This window comes from Camelus bactrianus, chromosome 20, assembly GCF_048773025.1.
Source record: "Camelus bactrianus isolate YW-2024 breed Bactrian camel chromosome 20, ASM4877302v1, whole genome shotgun sequence".
In the NCBI taxonomy this organism is placed as follows: Eukaryota; Metazoa; Chordata; class Mammalia; order Artiodactyla; family Camelidae; genus Camelus; species Camelus bactrianus.
In genome coordinates this window covers 18,761,364-18,783,026 of record NC_133558.1, presented here as the reverse complement: position 1 = coordinate 18,783,026, position 21,663 = coordinate 18,761,364, and the positions used below count along the sequence as shown (strand labels likewise).

The window sequence follows — 21,663 nt, the reverse complement described above, 5'->3', positions numbered from 1 at the left end:
TGGCAGATTCATTGAAAGATACAAATAACCAAAAGAGATTCTAAAAGAAATAGAAAATCTTAATGCTTTTATACCAATGAAGGTAATTGAATTTTTAATTTAAAATGTTCCCACAAAGAGAACTACAGGCTTATATGTCTACACTGGTATTCTATTAAACATTTAAGAAGAAATAATACCAATGCTAAATAAACTCTTACAGAAATTAGAGGAGAAAGGAACATTTCCCAAGTCATGTAATGAAGCCAGCATTAAGTTGATACAGAAACTAGACAAAGACATCACAAGAAAAGAAAAATACTGCTTAATATCACTCAAGATTATAGACACAAAAACTCTTACAAAAAAAGTGATTAGCAAATGAAATCCAGAATGACTCTAAAAGGATAATAAATTATGATCAAGGGATTTTTCCCCCCAGGAGGCAAAGTTAGTTTAACCTATGAAAATTAACCAGTGAAACTCACCATATTAATAGAATAAAGAAGAAAAGCAATTAAATCACCTCAAGAAATGCTGGGAAAGCGTTGGACAAAATTTTACACCCTTTCGTGATAAACACCCTCAGCAAACCACGAAGAGAATGAAACTTCCCAAACCTGATGGAGGACACCAATGAAAAAACAGCTAATACTATACTCCTTGGTAAAAGACAATACTTTCCACTTAAGACAGAGAATAAGGCAATGATTTCACCTCCCAGTTTTCCCATTCAACATTAACCTTGAAATCGTAGCCAGTGCAACGGAATAAATAGCGAAACAAAAGGAATAACAGGTGGAGAGGTAGAAATAAAAGGTTTTATTTGTAAATGACATGATTGTGCACTCAGAAAATCCTAAGAAATCTATTAAAAGTCTACCAGAAATAAAATGTGCATTAGCGCGGTCACAGGGTACAAAGGCAATATACAAAAATCAATTGTATTTCTATGCCATTTACAATGGCATTCAAAAACGTTAAATACTTAGGGATGAATTTAGCAAAATATATACAAGATCAGTGCTCTGAGAGAAATTAAAAAGATGTAAATAAATGGAGATACATATATGGAGATATATACCATATTCCTGAGTCAGAAGACTCAGTATTGGTCTATAAATTCAATGCAATCACAATCAAAATGCCAATCACACCTTTCTGTAGAAACAATACATTATATTTCATTAAAGTTACAAAAGTGTTCTTTTAAAAATACTATTAGAAAATAAAAAGTATACTACAGGATAGAAGAAAGTATTTATAAAACATTTACCTAACAAAGGACTTAAGTCAAGAATATATAAATAACACTTAAAACTCAATAACAAGGTGAATGACCCAATAAAAATGGGTAAAATACTTGAACAGAAACTTCACAATATAAGCACACAAAAAGATAGTCAACATCATAGTTCTCAAGGAAATGCAAATTAAAACCACAATGAGATATAACTAATAAACCCACTTGAAAGACTGAAAGTATAAAGATTGACAATACCAAGTGTTGTAGAAAATGTGGGCAATTGGATCTCTCATACACTGTCGTTTAGAGTGAAAATGGTCTAGCTACTTTGAAAACATTTTGATAGTTTCTAATAAAGGTAAACATATACTTAGTTTATGATTCATCAATCCCACTGCTAGGCATTTACCTAAATTAAATGAAAACACTTGATCACACAAACAATGTATATCAATTTTTATAACAGTATTATTCATAATAGCCAAAAAGTAAATAATTCCAAAAGCCCATTATCAGATAACTGGATATACTGTGCCATATTCATTCAGTGGAATTCTAACCAGCAATTAAAAGGAGGGACGCATGTATAAATTTCAAAAAATATCATGCTAAGTGAAAGAAACCAAACTCAAAGATTACACACTGTATGATTACATTTACATGAAATTCTTTTTTATTTAAAAAAGGCAAAACTATTATGACAAAATGAATGGTTGCTTGAGGCTGTGGGTAAAGAGAGAGAACTAACTGCAAAAGAACAGAGTTCCTTGAGGAGTGATGGAAATGTTCTGTATCTCGATTTTGGTGATATTTACACAATTGCACATTTGTCAAAATTCATTGAACTGTACATTTTAAATGGATGGATTTTATTACATGTAAATTATACTTCAATAGGCCTGGAAAAAAAGGGAGCCATTTGTATGTTGAAAGGCTAGTGTGCTTCATGTAGAATTCCAAATGGTAAGTTTTCCATGGAGGTAGGAGAAGTCCATGTTTTGACATTTAGTTAAGTTTGTGTGATATGCGAAGTGATCCCATCATGTGGCCCCAATTATTTTGGAAAAATTCTACTATATAATGAGGCTTGGTTGGGAGATGGATTCGAAGACATGAGACTGTACCATATATTAAGTGTTCATGTCTAGTGAAAGATAAAGAGGATGAAGAGAAGAGAAGACAAATTCCCTAGAGAGAGTCAATCCAAGCAAGGAGACCAAGTAAGATATTTAGGAAAAATCCTGGAGATTTTTTTTCTTAGTTTCATAAGCCATTCAATAAGATCTAGGTTAATTACATCTAGATCTTAAAAGAGGTGAAAAACTACTACTAATATCTGGATTACAGCTACAAAAGTGATGAATTTCCAAGATATTACTTTAAAATAATTGTCCTTGGAACACTATCCCTGCCATATAAGCTGACTAGCTTCAGTTGAACAAATCTTCCACTTTGAAGTAGGATATGCAAAGTAGATTTATTTCAGATGGTGATGGTGGGGATATATGTAATAAATCACTTACTCAAATGACAACAAGAAAATATATTACTTTAATTGGAAAAATATCATACATAAGTTTATTTTTATAATATCCTTACTCATGATAAATATTCATATTAAATTAGGTTTAAAAATCAAAATAAACTAACATGTACCAATGATTTTTATCGATAATTTGTTCAGGTAATTTAGTAAAACATCCATTACATGAATCAAGTTTTCAGAGCCTAGTACTATCTGCTTCAGAGATTAGATGCTCTCACTCTACTTGACCTAATTTTTCCCAGTACACAAATTCTCACTAATTGGCAGTCCATTAATCACAATCTCAGAAGTTACCTCCACTATCTATATACCTCTAACTATCTTGAAAAAGTAGAGGGAGAAGAGAAACCTACATCCACTGTATTAACTGAGGGTGTCTCACAGCTATGATTTATCAGTCTTACTCTCTATCCCTAGGAGTGGCAACTTAAAGATTATGGGCCAATTTTCCATTCTACATTAAAAACTAATACTATTCAGCAAAGACTAATGATGTTTAAAAAGAAAACTGTTAAGGTATCTTAAATGATACATTTTTCATTAACTAAGCCAACTAAAAATTAAACACATATTCTGTTTTGTTCTGTTTTATTTCATTTAATAGCATTAACTTCCTGCAGAAATTACCAATTGGTATTTATTTTCAAGATTTTGGGCCAAACTTCTTGTTTTGTTTTAGATTTTTAAAAGTTACCTTATTATTAGCATTGTGCCCAGTGAAAATTAAGTCATGCACAGATACTTTCTTTTCTATCTTAACACTTTCATATCTGCCACTGGAGAATGATTTCTCTTCAGGCAAAAAAAATGTTTTATTCATCTATGCTGCCAAGAACCCCACAATCTAGGAGAGATCTAGCTAATTAATTGAATGAATAAATGAGATGAATAAAGGGGTGAATGAATAAACAATTTTGAACAGGTAATTCTTTATACTGTTCAATGTAACAAGTGTATATATAGACCAACTGGATACAACACTCATATAATTTAGTATCTTGGGGAAAAAAATGTGTTTCAGTCAAAGAATTCTTATGTATCTTCTTACCATTTAGGTAAATTTAATGCCTCTCAACCACCAAAAACTTTTAGTCTGTCTTTGCTATACTGTCCCTCTATTTCTGTAGACACTAATGTTCAATCCATAAAAATTAGCATATTAATTTTAAAACACAGTTGCTAATTTTTATGGACACTAAGTACAGAATAACTAAAGGTTAAAGTGGTACAAGTCAAAAAAGTTTTCTCTAGATAATATTTCAGAATCAACCAATAAAAAGAACAACAAATTTGGGATAGAATGTTTCTTCTATGCTTGGTTGGCTTTAGACCAAAATTAAGTCTCAAAGGAGCAGAGGAATTCTCCAAGATAGATAAGACTCTCTGAACAAAAACTACCAGACAGGTAATCTGTTACATCTCTCTATCCCACCCTATTAATCTCTTTACTGCCCCTTTTACATCTTTGTTTCTGAGGGTGTAGATTAGAGGGTTGAGGCTAGGTGTGACAACAGTATAAAACAGGGCAATGAACTTGCCTTGATCTTGAGACTTTCCTGATGATGGTAGGAGATAAATGCACATCACTGGAATGAAAAAGAGGGATACAACCATAAGATGGGCTCCACATGTGCCAAAGACTTTCTGAAGTCCAGTGGTTGACTGCATCCTCAGCACAGCCTGGGCAATGGCACCATAGGAGCTGAGAATGAGCATAAGTGGTACAATCACAAAAATGGAACTCATGACCATGAGGGTCAGCTCATTGGTACGGGTATCAACACATGACAGTCGCAACAGTGCTGGAACTTCACAGAAGAAATGATCCACTTGGCGGTGTCCACACAGGGGTACCCAGAAGGTAAAGATGGAATGAAGTGCTGAGGTGGTAAAGCCACTCACCCAAGAAGCCGCAGCCAACATATGGCAGAAACGAGGGTGCATGAGGACAGTGTAATGCAAGGGTCTACATACAGCTGCATAACGGTCATAGGACATCATCACCAGTAGTACACACTCAGCAGTTCCCAATGCAAGGACAAAATAAAGTTGAATCATGCAACCATTGTAAGAGATGGTTTTCTCTGGGCCCCAGAGGTTGACCAGCAACTGGGGGATGGAGCTTGTGGTGTAGCAGAGATCCAGAAAAGAGAGGTTTGAAAGGAAAAAGTACATGGGAGTGTGAAGATGGGAGTCCAAGTATGACAAGATAATGATGAACAGGTTGCCTACCAGTGTCATCAAGTAGAACATCAGGATAACCACAAAGAGAACTAACTCAAGATGAGGCCAATTAGAAAAACCCAGTAGAACAAAGTAACCTTCAGAACTTGCATTGTTTTTCTTCATCATTCATTTTTCCCTGTACCTGAAGAAAGAATCATATAAACTGAAGGATCGCCCACTCATTATCAAAGTCTTGCAAACTGATTGGGGGAAAAAAAAATCTATGCCACTTCCAAATACTGCCATTATGACAGTAGGATTGTTATAGTTTTGTTTTAATGTTTCATTCAGACACTTGTCCTGTTATAGATACAATCAATAATTTGTCAAGTGAATGAGTTCTTTGATGCATCCCTAAGTTAATATTTGGATAAATGAAGATTAAAGATATTCCACAGCTAAGAAAATTTTCATTTTAAAAAATCTTTTTAAAAAAATTTTATCCCCTTTTCTGCATTTTCGCATTAATGCAATTTTGTCATTACACAGAAAGAAATAGTTGAAGTATTAATAATCTTACGTAAAGGTGAGAATTTACCATGAGTTGAAAAACAATTTAGTAGTAACTTCAAAATGTTAATATTGGGTGAAGAAAATTCAACTTCAATTGAATATGTTTATAGAAAGAAAAAATATTCATACTTGTTTACTTATGCTATGAGCTTATTACCAGACAAAAATAATATGCAAATGCAAGTAGAAACAAAGACACATGCATACACACACATCAATTTATTAATATTCACAACAAGCTAAGCTGAAGCACAGGTATCTACACATGATAATCACAGCAGTGCTGAAACTTCACAGAAGTGGTCCACCGCACAATGTCCACACAAGGGTACCCAGAAGGTAAAAGAGGAAGTGCTGAGGTGGTAAAGCCACTTACCCAAGTGATCTTTATGGAAACAAACAAACAAACAAAAAAACAGCCAAAAGTCTTGATTAATTGAGAAGTAAAATAGATTCAGCAATTCAGTGATAAAATGCTTGCAAACATAAATGACAATACAACTAAATTTGGAAGACCAAAAAAAAAAAGAAAAAATACAGAGTCAAAGAAAACTGTAAGGAGGGAGCAAGAGAGAAAGGGAAGGTGTTTGGAGCAGGGAGGGGGTCCAATTGTGGCATTTGGAATTGAAAGTGTGCATATCACAGGGCTAGGAGACCTGGACAACAGGGCTTAAAAATAATTCCCACAAAATTTCATATGCTTTAAAACAATAGCTAAGACATTAAATTCTGAATCATAACTTATAATTACATCATATGTCTTTAGGATTTCCACACTTTGGAATGGGAAATTCTGAATAGAAAATTTACTAACTTTTAACAAAGACATGCAAATATTACATAAAATCCAATGACAAGTTCATCTTGTTCTTTTGTAAAAAATAAAGTTAAGAAATTTAAATGTATACTAATAGTTTGATTTTCAGTTACTCATTTTCTCCTGTGCATTATCAATCATTCATAGAATGAATAAACACTTATTTATTATATAGTTATTGCTGCAAGACACAGTAAACCATCATTTAAATATTCCCGTATAGCTTTGCCTTGCCCCTTCTGCTCATCTCACATTCTGATACAATATGACAAAAGACAGATTCAACCTGCAGTCTTTGGGGAACTTTTATTGGCCCAAATATTGTAACCTTGACTCTTTAAAAAGCTACAAGAGATGTCTAATTGGTTGAGTTACAAGCTGGAGATCTAGGAATATTGAATTTGGCTAAGACTGCTTTAGGCAGGCACAAAGACATCTATATACCATTTAATATTATTGGTAATGTAAATGACTACTAACCTTTTGCGGGATAATGGAAAAATTCCAAGAGATTTAATTTCTGTAAAATAAGAGTTAATACATCACAAGATATTTGAATTCAAATGCTGTGGGTACTTTTTCTGATGCAGACATAATTTTCCTCCTTTATAAAGCTGCCTGAATTTCATGTCATTAATGAAAAGAAAGTAGCAGTTTTATGGTATTTTTTGTATGACCTGTCTTTCAGCACTCTTCTAAAAGTTAAAAAAGGGATGAAGATAAGGGATGAAAAAAAAAATACAGAATTCAGGAAGAGAAAATTTCAAAGCTTTATGGTTGATCTTCTTCTTAATGGAAAAGAAGGAAATGAAGATCCTATTAAAGGTAGCTTTTATAAACTGTGGAATAAAATATTTTCTCTCTTCCCTTAAGTCAAACATTATGGGGAAAGTGAATGGCTTAGCACTTTCTTCTCACCCCCATTGTTACTAAGAGACATTTTTCTAATTCTTGTCATATTCACTCCTTTATACTAAACCTGATTTAGTGCTACACCAGCTTCTTTCAATACTGACCTTCCTGTGTTTGTCTACCTTCCCTGTTGTTCTCTTTCTGTCTATGCCCTCATCATGTGTAAAGTGATGGGAGGCTCTCTGGTTGTCATGTGACCTGAGAACATTAACCTAATTGTCCTTCTCTTCCACCTTTGCTAATGTACATAATCTAACCATGGAAAGCAGTCTGAAAATAACTGTGATTATCATTGCCACAGAAGAGAAAGGCAAGGTTTGTCCAAAAGATTTCCTTTTAGCAGAACATGGGAACTCTTTAGGGCATTTAAAGTATCAGGGGATGGGTCCCTTACCCCAGAGCAAATGGGGCCTTTACAGAAACAAAAAGAATAATATGACTTTCTTTCCCTGACTGGGGCCATTAGGAGGATAAATCCCAAAGTAGCAATTAATGCCCTTCAGGAGTTTTCTTGGTTAGATTGGTACAATATTCACAAGATAAAACTCTTCACAGACATGCTTTCAACATGATATTGTACTTGTACTAAAATGACAATAAATTTTTTTCACCAACCAAAATGGAAAGAGTTGCTTTGAGTTGTATGGACACAAAAGGAATGGGTGTACTGAGTCACCTGATTTTTTTCCCCACAGCTCCTGATGGGGCTAAAGCCCAAATTTACAAGACAAGTGATTAGAAGTAGGCAAAGTTTGGGAGCATGAGACAGAAAAATTGAGACACAGTAGAACTATACTTTTTCTTATTAATATGGTGTTCTTTGAGAAACTACCTACGTCATTCATGCCCTCCCGGTTGTCTTTTAAATTCAGTTCCAACTTTTGCCCGCAAAAGTTTAGAAAATAATATAAATATCATTCCTACCTTTTGTACAGAATATTCAGATGATCTCTATCACCCTCATTATTTCAAAAATTTTCCATTAACAATTTCTCTTGACTTCCCATAAAATCTCCTTGTCAGGGTGGGATTTTTGTTTCCCAGTACCTAATCACATTGCTAATGCTGCAGCCTGTTTTTTATATTCCATGTCTGCTCATGTGAGTCTAGCAGGAGCCACAGACAATATCCACCCATGATAAAAATATCCACTCATGCATAAAGAGGACATATCTCAACATAATAAAAATCATTTATGACAAACAACTAATATTATACTCAACAGTGAAAAACTGAAAGCTTTTCCTCTAAAATCAGGAACAAGACAAGGATGCCCACTCTCTGTTTAATGTAGGATTGGAAGTCCTAGACATAGCAGTCAGGCAAGAAAAAAGAAATAAAAGGCATCCAGAGTGGGAGAGTATAGCTCAAGCGGTAGAAGGCATGCTTAGCATGCACAAGATCCGGGGTTCAATCCCCAGTACCTCCTCCAATTATAAATAAATAAACTTAATTACCTCCCCCTCATTTAAAAAGAGAGAAAGGAAAAAAAGCATCCAAATTGGATGAGAAGAAGTAAAACTGAGGGGGGAGGGTATAGCTCAAGTGGTAGAGCAAATGCTTAGGATGCATGAGGTCCTGGGTTCAAGCCCCACTACCTCTTCTAAGAATAAATAAATACTAAATAATCCTAATTACTTCCCCCACTAAAAAATAAATTAATTAAATAAATAAACTTAAAACAAATAGTAAAACTGTCACTAGTTGCAGATGACATGATACTATATATTAGAAAGTCTAAAGTCTCTACCAAAAAAACAATTAGAACTATTAAATGAATTCAGTAAAGTTGCAGGATACAAGATTAATATATAAAAATCTGTTGTTTTTCTATACACTAACAACAAACTATCAGAGGGAAATTAAGAAACAATCCTATTTACAATAACATAAAAAAGATATAAATATATATATACACAATGGAATACTACTCAGCCATAAGGAAGAATGAATTTTGCCAATTGCAGAAACATGGATGCACTTGAAGGGTATTATGCTAAGTGAAATAAGTCAGATAGAGAAAAACAAATCATGTATGATATCACGTATATGTGGAATCTAAAAAATACAACTAGTGAATATAAGAAAAAGAAGCAAACTCACAGATAAAGAAAATGAACTAGTGGATAGTAATGGTGGAGGTGCAATATAGGAGTTGGGGAGTGGGAGGTACAAACTATTGAGTGTAAGATAGGCTACAAGGATGCACTGTACAACACAGGGAGTAGAGCCAATATTTTGTAAACACCATAAATGGAGTGTAACTTTTAAAGATTGTATAAAAATTTTAAAATAATAAAGTTTTAATTGATTTCTACCATATCATATAATGAATTAGTTTTATTACATTTTATGTATATATCCTAGATAACATTTATTCAGCATAATATTTAATATACACATCAGGGGTTGTTATAACTGCTGTGTAGTCAACAAACATTGATTGGTCCCTTTTATATGCTGCACCCTCTTCCAGGCACCAAGGAAGAGCCACTGGAAGCCATTAGAGCATCATCAGGGAATGCCAAGTGCAGCTTTTCCACAGGGCCAACAGGTTCTGACCAATTATTATTTGGAAATATTGGGAAACAGAATTCCTAAAAGCACAAGAGAAGATATCAAGACTTGCATGAACAGTATTTCTGAAGAGAGACTTATTTGATGCGATTTTTTTTAAAAGAATAAGTCAAGGAAAAAACTCTAAATACTATTATCAAAAAATTACAATATACTATCTCAGTGGATATACAACTATATCATCATTCCTTTCGACTGGCAAGCAGTACTACACTGTACCTACAGATTAACCCTGATTTTGACCAAAACAGTTGGTTGCCTAATTGTAAAATAATTCCCTAAATTGCTTTCTTTCTCACTGTGAAGAAAGACATATTCAAGCATACTAATTGCATCCAAATTTATGTTTTTATCTTAGTGAGAACCTTGATAACTGATATAGGCAGACTCCCCCCAAACCCCTAAGATTCCATACAAAGTAACCGTATTCTTTAGACTATTTTATTGATGACTTTTTAAAAAGCTTTCTTTGAGTCTCTTGCTCAAGGTTTAACTTCTCAGAGGCCATATCTGACTAGGGATAATCCAAATACCACACTGTCCTACCCTCCGAAGTGCACAATCTGCTTCCCTGCCTTTTTTTCCTTAGGACTCATCACAATCAAGCTCATTATATTTTATGTTTGTTTGTTCCTGTCTTCCTCAAATAAAAGTAAGCTCTGTGAAGGCAGGAATTTTTCTGTTTTATCTATTTTGTTCTTTTCTATATCTCTACTGCGTGTCAAATGTAGATGCTCAGTATTGAGTCAATTCATTCAGTTATAGTGGTAAGCAAGGGAGATAAAAACAATATTGTTTTGGAGTTTATGTTTTAATCGTGGGAAGATACATATTACAGATTGAATGTTTGTGTCCCCCACCCAAAAAATTCATATAATCCTAACCCCCAATGTGATAGTACTAGGAGGTAAGGCCTTTCGGAGGTGATTAGGTGATGAGGTTGAAGCCCTCACTAATGGAACTACTGCACTTATAAGAGACCCCAGAGAGCTCTCTCACCCCTTCTGCCCTGTGAGGACACAGCAATAAGACTGCAATCTATGAACCAGGAAAGTGAACCCTCACCAGACAGCAAATCTGCCAGCACCTTGATCTTGGCACTCCCAGCCTCTATAACAATAAAAAATAAATATTTGTTATTTAAGCAGCCCAGTCACAGCATTTCTGTAATAGCAGCCCAAACTGACTAAAACATAAAAAAGCAAAATGTAGAGTGAGGGCCATTGAGGAAAAAAATATGAAAATGTGAAAGAAAATGACTGGAGTGGGGAGTGTCTTAGTTTAGATTAGGCAGTCAAGGAAGGCCTCACTGAATAGATAACAGCTGAAAAACAAAGTAAAAATAAGGAACTCAACTTGGGGACAATATTGCAGGTAAATGTGGCAATGCAAAAACCCTTTAAATGCTTGCATTCCTGGAGAGACACAGGGGTGAAGAGAATGAGAGAAGGTGGGTAGGATAACAGGGGCCAGGTCATGGAGCAATTGATAGGTCATGGTAAAGAGTATGAATTGTATTCTAAGTGCATCAGGAGTCTTGGAAGATTTCAAACATGTAAATGAAAAAAAAAATGTAAGAACATTTTTTGACTGCCACATGGAGAATGCATTGAAGGCGAAGAAAGTTGGAGCAGAGAAACAAGTTAGGAGGCCATTGGATAATGTGGTTGACCAGGGGCAGCGGGGAAAGATAGTTGCTCAGTGTCTTGTAGAAGCAGTAGAAATGGAGAGAAGGGGTAAATTTTGAAATAATTCAGACTTTCAAGGTGAGGTCAGGGGAGTAATTAAGGATGACTCTTAGGTTTCTGGCCAGCAATAGGTAGATGTTTATACCATTTACTATGATTAGGAAGACTGGGGTGAAAGCAGATTTGGTGCAGTAGGAATCAAGAGTTCTATTTTAGTCATGGTTAGATTCATATTTTTGTTAGATATCCAAAAGTGAGTGAAATTAGGCAGCTAGAACTACCAGTTTGATACTCAATGGAGAAGACTGGAAATATAAATGTGAAAGCCATCAACATGTAGATGGCACTTAAAGCTTCGGAACTATATAACATTATCCAGAGAGACAATATAAACAGAGAAGACTAGAACCCCTGGTAAGAGCATAGGAGTCTCAGACTCTGTATTTCTAAAATTTCCACACATCTCAGTTATCCTGAAATGCAGCCAAATGGAGGGATACTGCTAATAATTTCATTTAAATGGCTCCCATAAGTAAGGGGCTAAAGCAAACAAAGAAAAAAAAGGGTAAATAAAAAGGGAATAGAAAAACACATCTTGATTTAGCCAAGGGCATTCAAAAAGACATTATATTGTATGTCTAGGACAAAAACACCTGTTTCAAGATCTGGATCTACCCATTCCTGGAAAATTTTTCAAAAATTAAAGAATCTAGATGATTTCTCTGAATTTTGCCAGAGTAGAAAACCCATGGAATATTATTACAGAATAAGAAGCAAGGGACTAGGGAGTCACTGTGTGGTAATATTATTAAAGTAGATATATGTACATGAAATTTTATATATGTTTTTATTCTTCATTTTTTAAAACAAAAATTGTATATTTTTATGTTGGGACTTATATTGTGATATTCAAATTCAACTTTAAAGAAATCTTTAAAAAAGTAAAGGAGAGCTGTAGAAAACTAAAGGGGAAGAGAAAAAACATGAGTGAAATTGAGATCTTTAATTAAAGTGAATGTTTTCAAGTATCCGTATGTTTAGAATATTTATAGACAAAAATGTGCCATTGATTGATTCTATGTTTCTATCACCATTATGAATAATAATATTTATAGAGAATATACATATACACTATATGTATATAGTCCTAAAAGAAGTGGTTGAAAAAGAGAAAGTGTTTACCATGTTTTGTCAAATACCAGTATGAGCTCTCCCAAGATTGATAAAAATGAATATTTTTACAGCATACTGATCCCAGAATTGATTGAAGTAGTATTAGCTAATACTTGTTTGACTGCTATGTGTTATCCAATATTATATTTTACATATGTTAAATTTACTTAATCCTTATACTAACCCTTTAAACCATGTACTATTACTATCATTCTATTACAGATAAGAAATCTGATGAACCAAAAAGTTAAGTAATTTTCCCAAGTTCACACAGCTGATAACTGGAAGCACAGGATTTCAGCCCAGAACGTCTGTTTCTGTCTACTTTACACTGTCTCAAATGTAGATCACAACAATTACTATCTTACAGAAGCAGAGTTAAAATTGCTTTATGACTCAGAGATGAGAATCATAACATTTAAGCATGTAAATGTCATGAGGCAGTCAATTTATGCTTATGTATTTTATTAAAGTAATTCCTTGTGGTACATAATTTTAATTCAAGGGAGCTCTTATAACTTATGAACATAAACAAACACATAAAAATCTTCTGAATAAATACTCACTCCAGAATCTTGGGTTTAAATAGTGACCTCTGAGACACAAACAGAATTAATTGTTATAGGCACTGAAATGTTTGAATTACTTATCATGGTCATCAAGTCAAAGGCACATTAAGACTGAATAAAAAGATAAATCTTATGATCCTCAACTTATTGTTTAGGGCTTTGCAAATTGACTATTTTCTCTTTCACAGATTGCTAGACCTCAGGCATCAGGTAACTATTAGAGGTTATTTAAATGATATCTGCTCTATCCAACAATTTTATTTCCAAATCAGTATGCATACTATTAATGGTAAGATTATTTTATAAACACATGCTATAACTTGAGTGTTGGAAATGCATATTACTTAGCAGCAATTTTTATTTGTAATACATTCACTAACTAGAGAAAAAAAAAGTCTGAATAAATATCTTTATTTCCCTCTTACAGCTTTCTTTCACATCGAAAAGCTTTTGCATGTATTAAATTTCTCCTAGTGAAATATCAAGATATCTTCTAATTCTCCAACTACTTCATTTACAGGCTTTTTCTATGGCAATTTACTGAAGTCAGCTGGATGTAGTCTTGATGGCTTAGAAAACCTTTCTCAATGATTTGGGCTTTCAGGAAACATTGAGAAATTTTGTTCTATTCTTATTCTGAATTAATGTTAATGGTTGCTTTTTAATGTTCCTCTAGGGTCAAGACCTATCTTCAGGTTGATTTAAAGTCAGAACAAAGTACTGAGAATTGCTGACAAGTTTCATCCCCTTATCTGACGTCACACATTCAAGAGGAGGAGCCCTACGGAGAATCTATACCTTAACACACATCAGGAAAAGCATAATTTGCAAGGGCACTGCTGGGAGAACACGAAAGAGCTGCAGCCCTGGCAAGCAAATGCTTAACTAGAATCTGTTTTCCAGTGTGGGCTCCACATTGGTCAAGAAGCAGAACATCAAGGGAACTCTCTCTGGATCACAGTAATGTTAATCTTTAATATCTCTTGGAAAATAGTGTGCCTGGGTTGGTAAAACAACTTGTGGGAAGTAAAAGAAAGAGACCTTGCACCTATAAGGACTGATTCTTCTGATTTTCTTTCAGGATGCTTACAATAAATAAATATTATAAATCTCTGCAAAGAAATTCTCCTTTTTATCTTCATTACGAAAGATTAATGTATTCTTTATCATAGTGAAGAGAAGGACATGAACCATGTCTCAATGTGTGATTTCAGACATTTTGATCCAGCAGAAATGAAAAATGAAAACATAGATTAAATTGAATATAAAGAATTAAAATATAACATTTTATTCATTAACACTCTGTAAGTTGGAAAGACTCAGATATTGATCCATTTCTAAATCTCACTATGTGCATGAAAAATCACTTGAAGGTTTCCTATGTCAGGATTTTAATAGGTAGAAGGATTTTTTTTCCCTTCCTGAATTAATTTTGGAGGCTATATAATAATGGAAATAGTTAAGAAATTAACAGTGAAGCACTGGCTTTAATTTTTTTAATTTTCAATTTTGTTTTCATGTAATTTTGACTGAAACACTGTCTTATTCAGAAGTTAGACACAATTACTCACAACAACCTGTCAAAATAAGTAAGTATTAATTATTCATTCAACCCCCTGCTTAGACATTATAGAGCTCTAGTGGTGTACAACAACTTACAGTACCTTTCAGAGAGTTATTTTTTTCTTTCTAACCAGTTTGGTCAATGGCGGAACCCAGGCTCAAATCATGATTCTTGGGAAGCTACTTCTGAGGAAACCACCAAAAGACTCTCAAAACAGCTAACTTACCAGTGTATTCATTTAGTCTCCTAAATCTGTTCACTTCTGAATCTTGGCCATAATATTTCTTCATAATATTCTGGAAATATATTTGAAATGTACAACAAACAAAAAGCACAACTTTTTATACTATATCCATAGAAAGAGAGAGAGAGAGAGGCATCAGTGAGATTTAACTGTTACTTTTCAATATTTTCTTTTAGTTATTTTTAATGGAAGCTTTCTGGACATTACTTTGGCTTCAAGTATTAAGAAGTTATCTTTTTATACTCAGTGATAGGAAACAATGGAGGTGGACTAGTGATAATCTGTTCAATTGTGAAAAGTTTTGACTGTTCTGATACGCTCTTGCATGTCTAAAGGTACCCTACCTGTATCACACTACTGAATAATAATGAGCTTATTATTCATTTGAATAGAAACTGATGTTTTAAATTATTTTTCACCAAATTAGATAAATCTGTTATTTGTTACTATACAGATTAAACCACAATCTTTTCCATTCATCTACCACCTTCTGTCATCCTATTCAGATAAGTACAAAATAGCAGCCTAAGTTTTTATTGTAAAAAAAAAAGTGCTTACTAACAACTAAGTGATTTTTCATCATTAGTCATAGTATGGCAACTTTTCTTTTATTCAAAACTTAGGTATACACATGTGGAGCTATACATATATATATGAAAAGCTTTAGCTGTTACGGACAAGAGTGAAGAGCAATAGACATCATGTGTCTGCTTTCTTAAATCTCACAGACTTCAGTGCGGATGGGGGGACATGTTAAACATTTACCTACATGGTGCCTGATTATATCTTCTTACAGTTATTGCAGTCACTAACAATTACTGAGATGCACTATATTCCAAGCATTGTTCTAAGCACTTCACATTTATTACTCATTTAATCTCACCCAACCTCAAGCAATTTTATTGTCCCCATTTTTACAGATGAAAAAACTGGGCCTCAAAGTCTGATGTAACTTGTCTGCGATCATACAGCTAAGTAATTTGCAGAAACATGAGCAAAAGCTCTCTGCCTATGCTGTCATACTCCACACTGTACTAGACCTCCGTAAATCTCTCTATAGATAATATACCAAACAAAAGGAGATTATGAGTTCAGGGAATCTCTCTTAAACATTAAATATTTAAGAGGTAGTCAAAAGAATGAGTAGAATTTGCACAATGAATAGAAGTCCAGGAAAGAAAAAGAAGATTTCAAAGGGCTTAAGATAAGAAGGAGTTTGACACAAACTGAGAGGTTAGTAGTCGATATGTGTAAAGTGATCTGTGAGAGGAGAATGAGGCCTCGTGTAGGTCCATCCAGGCCACCTCAAAGAATTAGAATATTTCTTAAATGTAATGGAAAGTGACTGACAAGGTTTAAACACATGGATAATGTGATTTTATTTAATCTTGTAACAATGTAAAGGTAAGATTGGATGTAAAGGAAAAAGAAAAGAGATGATAATGGTTTGGATCAGGGTAGTGATTATGGAAAGTTTTTAGAGAGGATAGTTAAAATATATTTTTGCATTCAAGTTTACCAGTTTGGGTGATAAGCTAGGTATTGCGGATGAGATAGATAAACATGCCATGGATAAATGCCATATCTCCTGTGTAACAAACTGGAAGATCAAAGGTGCTATTCACTAAGATACGGAAAAAGAGGAACACTCTTCCTCATTCTGACATTAGTCAAATAAATACATTTTATAGATGTGTTCACTGACCAAGTAAAAGAGCAAGTTCACTATATCAAGCCAACGAGAATTATAGAGAATTATAGAACCATATCTATTCCAAACTTCCAAATTTACATGTGAGAAAATTCAGACTTTGAGTTTAAGAGTGAACTTCCCAAGGTCATTTGGATAAAAATATATTAAACTCATCACCATAAATGAACCTACAACAAATACTAGATTATTTGGCTATAATTTTTACTTTTATCCATTAGTTTTTAATTAGTGACATAAATTCTCTGCCTTTGTTTAGTTCTGTATTTCATCAAATTATTTAGTCTTTGTTGACAAATTTCTCCTCCTCCTCTTCCTTCTCCTTTCCTCCACCTCCTCCTGTTCATCCTCATCTTCCTCCACCTCCTCCTCCTGATCTTCTCATTCTAGGATTTGGGCACTAAAGGAGTATGGACCTAAGAAATTATACTTTGCTACAGGGGTTTATTCTGCTTGGCTTCTCTGACCATCCCAAACTGGAGATGGTCCTGTCAGCAGTTGTCACTCTCTTCTACTTAATTACTTTGATTGGTAACACAGCCATCATTCTCGCATCCCTCCTGGATCCCCATCTCCACACACCAATGTATTTTTTCCTCAGGAATTTATCCTTCCTGGATCTATGTTTCACAACTAGCATCATCCCCCAGATGCTAGTTAACTTGTGGGGACATGATAAGACCATCAGCTATGTGGGCTGTGTCATTCAGCTCTATCTTTACATGTGGTTTGGCTCCATTGAGTGCCTTCTCCTAGCTGTTATGTCCTATGATCGTTTTACAGCTATTTGTAAGCCCTTGCATTATTTGGTAATCATGAACCCACATTTGTGCTTCAAGATGACTACCATGGTCTGGAGTATCAGTTTGGCCAATTCAGTTGTATTATGTACACTCACCCTGAATTTGCCTAGATGTGGAAACAACCTTCTGGATCATTTCTTGTGTGAGTTGCCAGCTATGGTCAAGATAGCTTGCATAGACACCACAGCAGTTGAAATGTCTGTTTTTGCTTTAGGCATTGTCATCGTCCTTACACCCCTCATCCTTATTCTTATATCCTATGGTTACATTGCCAAAGCTGTGCTGAGAATGAAGTCAAAAGCAGGCCAACGAAAAGCAGTTAATACCTGTGGATCTCATCTCACTGTGGTGTCCATCTTCTATGGAACTATTATCTACATGTACCTACAACCAGGTAACAGTGCCTCCAAAGACCAGGGCAAGTTCCTCACCCTCTTTTACACCATCATCACTCCAAGTCTCAACCCTCTTATTTACACCTTAAGGAATAAAGACATGAAAGATGCACTGAAGAAGCTGATGAGAGTTGACCACAAATCTACAAAATCGAAGAGGAACTAGAAGTCATTAAAAAAGCATGGATAAGGCAATGAAATGTTTTCTAGTTGTCTTTTATTTTTACTGAGGCAACTAATCCCTAGATCATAGAGATTAATTAAAATAATAATTCTTGTATGCAAAAATTTTGTGGATGCAAATAATATTATAATCATCCTACTTAGCTCTTTTATGCTTCTGATCATTGGCATATCTTCAGGAAAAACAGGTCATAGAAATTTTTTTTTTTGCTTATAGTATAACACAAATGGCATGTAAACAAAAACTTGGATGCACTTAATTTATTCTAAGCCCCACTGAAATTGTTTTGGTTATCTAGTTTTGTATTTTCAGTGCTAATGCTTGGATTTTCAGAAATATAGGCCTGAATGAAAAGTTTTGTATGCATTATGATTTATATGTTAAATAATAATATGCTAATGATTCTTTACATTAAACCTCTTGTGATGCCATGCAAACATTTATGTGTTTGGTGCAGACAATGCAATCTATAAAGTAGTAATTGTCATAAGCATTACCTGAAGCAATTCACTTTTTGTTCAATGAAACCTGATAATCAACTTCATGAGTAAAGAGTCTTTGCTTTTTAAGTCTATTACATCTTTATCATGATACAAGGGAGTAAGAAGGCACAAAAAACAGGGTTTTAAAGATGATAACACAGTCTTATTCATTTATTATTCATTCATAAAACATTTATTCTACAATTGTCTCATCTCAATGGAAAGAGAGTATGAAGAGTTTGGAATTAGGCTTTTGCCACAGATCTATGGAACTGTGGAATTTATGTGATTTTTGAGAAACATAGATTTGTAAATTTTTATGTAGTGAAATTTCATAAGATGAATAAATATTTTTATTTCCATTTATCTTGATACAGTACTTACCTTTTTATGGGAAAATGTGATGACTTTTGAATTAAAATTTTATGTCTTCTAAGATCTGATACCTTTCTCTAAAAGACCCCATTAGTTAAAATTGTAATCAATCTAGATGTATAATATTTTCTCCTCTATCACTTCACAATTCTTGAAATGTGAAGAGGAAGGAGTCACTGGATAATTTTTAATTTCCCAGTCAGAACAACACAGTAATGACTCACATAAAATATATTTGATATAGGAAATTGTCAATGTTCTTATTGTCCAAATACTACCTCTTTTAGAGTTCCCTTCAAAAACAATTCACTAGCCTACAGAAAAAATTCACCAGTAAGTACATGGAGAGAACATCAGTTATGTGGTCCTGATGTACATAATCTAGTCACCTCACTCATTACTCTTTTATCTGGAAAGTTTGTTCTTACTCTTGGCAAGAATCTGTAACTAATAATGTTAGGAGATAATTTAAGTTATTTGCTAACTTCAGTAATAAGTACACCAAAAATACAATAGTAATGCACTCTTAGGAGAACATTACATTTTACACCTATAATTGTTTGTTCTCCTATGTATCTCTAGTTTTATTTTTTCTTTGGTTTAAGTTTCTTCTGCATTAGGGTTGCAAATTAAACCAACATTTTAAATACTTAAACCTCCCTTTTATTTTTCCAAAATAAATGTATATATTCAGACCATTATATTAAAACACAATAAATCCTTAAAATATATTGAGCTTCTGTAAGCAAATCAGTACAAGCTTGTCAGTATGACCTCACATTTAAGGAATAATATGTGACTTGAAAAGGTAAGTGATAAAAGTAAGTAGTAATCATCATCATCATCATCATCATCATCATCATCATCATCTCTAATTCTCTAGTAATCATCATCATCATCATCATCATCATCATCATCATCATCATCATCATCATCATCATCATCATCTCTAATTCTCTTTAGAGAGAGGTTACTTTTCTCACCGAGGCCTCAATCAACATTCATGAGAATTTATCACACTTACTTTATGAGATGTTCTACGCAAAACTCATGGTAATCACAAAACATAAATCTAGAGCACAGATATAAGATCTTTAAAAAGAGGAAACTGAGAAAAACAGCATAGAAAACCACTAAACCAAAATGGCAGGCAGATATGCAAGAAAGAAGAAATGATGGAGATAGAGAGTAAGCAGAAAATAAAAAATAAGATGGTAGTACTAAGTCCTCATTTATCAATAATCACCCTAAATATAAGTGGATTGAATTCACCAATCAAAAGACGCAGAGCATCTGGATGGGTTAAAAAACAGGACCCAAATATATTCTGCCTCCAGGAGACTCACCTCACCTCTAAAGACAAACATAGGCTCAAAGAGAAGGGATGAGAGATGATGCTCCAAGTAAATGGCAGCCAAAAGAAAGCAAGTTTAGCCATACTTATATCAGACAAAACAGATGTCAAGCCAAAAAAAAGGAACAAGAGACAGAGATAGACATTATATGATGATAAAGGGAACAATTTATAAGAAGGCATAATAGTTATTAATATATATGAACCTAACATAGCAACATAAAAATATATAAAGCAATTATTAACAGACCTAAAGGGAGAAACTGACAGGACCACAATAATGGTAGAGGACATTAACATCCCACTTACAGCCATGGATAGATCATCAGACAGAAAGTCAGCAGGGAAACAGCAGCCTTAAATGAAACATTAGACCTGTTGGATTTGATAGATTTATACAGAACATTTGATGCAAATGCAGCATAATACACATTCTTTTCAAGTGTACATGGAACATTCTCAAGGATAGACCATATGCTGGCACATAAGTCTCAATAAATTTAGTAAGACTGAAATCACATCAAGCATCTTTTGCAATCACAGTGGTATAAAACTGGAAACAACTAAAAGTAGAAAGCTGAAAATATCACAAATATATGGAGACTGAAAAACACACTACTAAACAACTACTGGGTCAATAGGAAATCAAAAATATCTGAACACAAGTGAAAATGAAAATATGACATATTAAAATCTCTGGGATACAGCAAAAGCACTATTGAGAGGAAAGTTTATAGCAAGTACACTGTTGTTGAGAATGTAAATTTTTGCAGCCACTATGGAAAACAGTACAGAGATTCCTCAGAAAAATGAGAATAGAAATATCACATGTTCCAGCTATTCCACTTCTGAGTATATATCCAGGAATATTAAAACACTAATTTGAAAAGATATAGGCATCCCTCTGTTCACAGCAGCATTATTTACAATAGCCAAGATACACAAGCAACCTAAACACCCATCAATGGATGAATGGATAAAGATGTGGCGTATACATATATGATGGAATATTACTCAGCCATTAAAAAGATGAAATCTTGCTTACTCTGTACTCATCTCAAGTTTTTCAGGGACAATGATTATCTACCAAAATAACCTGGGAGTTGAAGCTGACCAAATTGGCTTAGGTCAGTTCAGAACACATATGGACTCCATTTATCTCATTACATACTATTCTTGTCTTAATTTATTACATCTTGCTTTCTGCCTCTAAAAATGAAGATATGAACTAAAATGTTTAAAAACAAATAATAACAGAAACTTCTAGTCTGTCAGCTGAAAGATATACACATACACTCCCTTAAA

The 21,663-nt window shown here is 33.9% G+C and overlaps 2 protein-coding genes across 2 annotated transcripts; one reads left to right on the top strand and one right to left on the bottom strand.

Moving 5' to 3' along the window:
- Nucleotides 1-785: 785 nt before the first annotated feature.
- Nucleotides 786-10,104, bottom strand: LOC105061654 (olfactory receptor 2J3-like). The gene has a single exon (XM_074348289.1). It carries the CDS (start codon nucleotides 5,121-5,123, stop codon nucleotides 4,185-4,187), a length of 939 nt encoding a protein of 312 aa, XP_074204390.1. The 5' UTR covers nucleotides 5,124-10,104; the 3' UTR covers nucleotides 786-4,184.
- A 7,015-nt stretch (nucleotides 10,105-17,119) lies between these two features.
- On the top strand, nucleotides 17,120-20,322 carry LOC105084085 (olfactory receptor 2W1). Its single transcript, XM_074348288.1, has one exon. It carries the CDS (start codon nucleotides 17,176-17,178, stop codon nucleotides 18,127-18,129), a length of 954 nt encoding a protein of 317 aa, XP_074204389.1. The 5' UTR covers nucleotides 17,120-17,175; the 3' UTR covers nucleotides 18,130-20,322.
- Nucleotides 20,323-21,663: the final 1,341 nt, after the last annotated feature.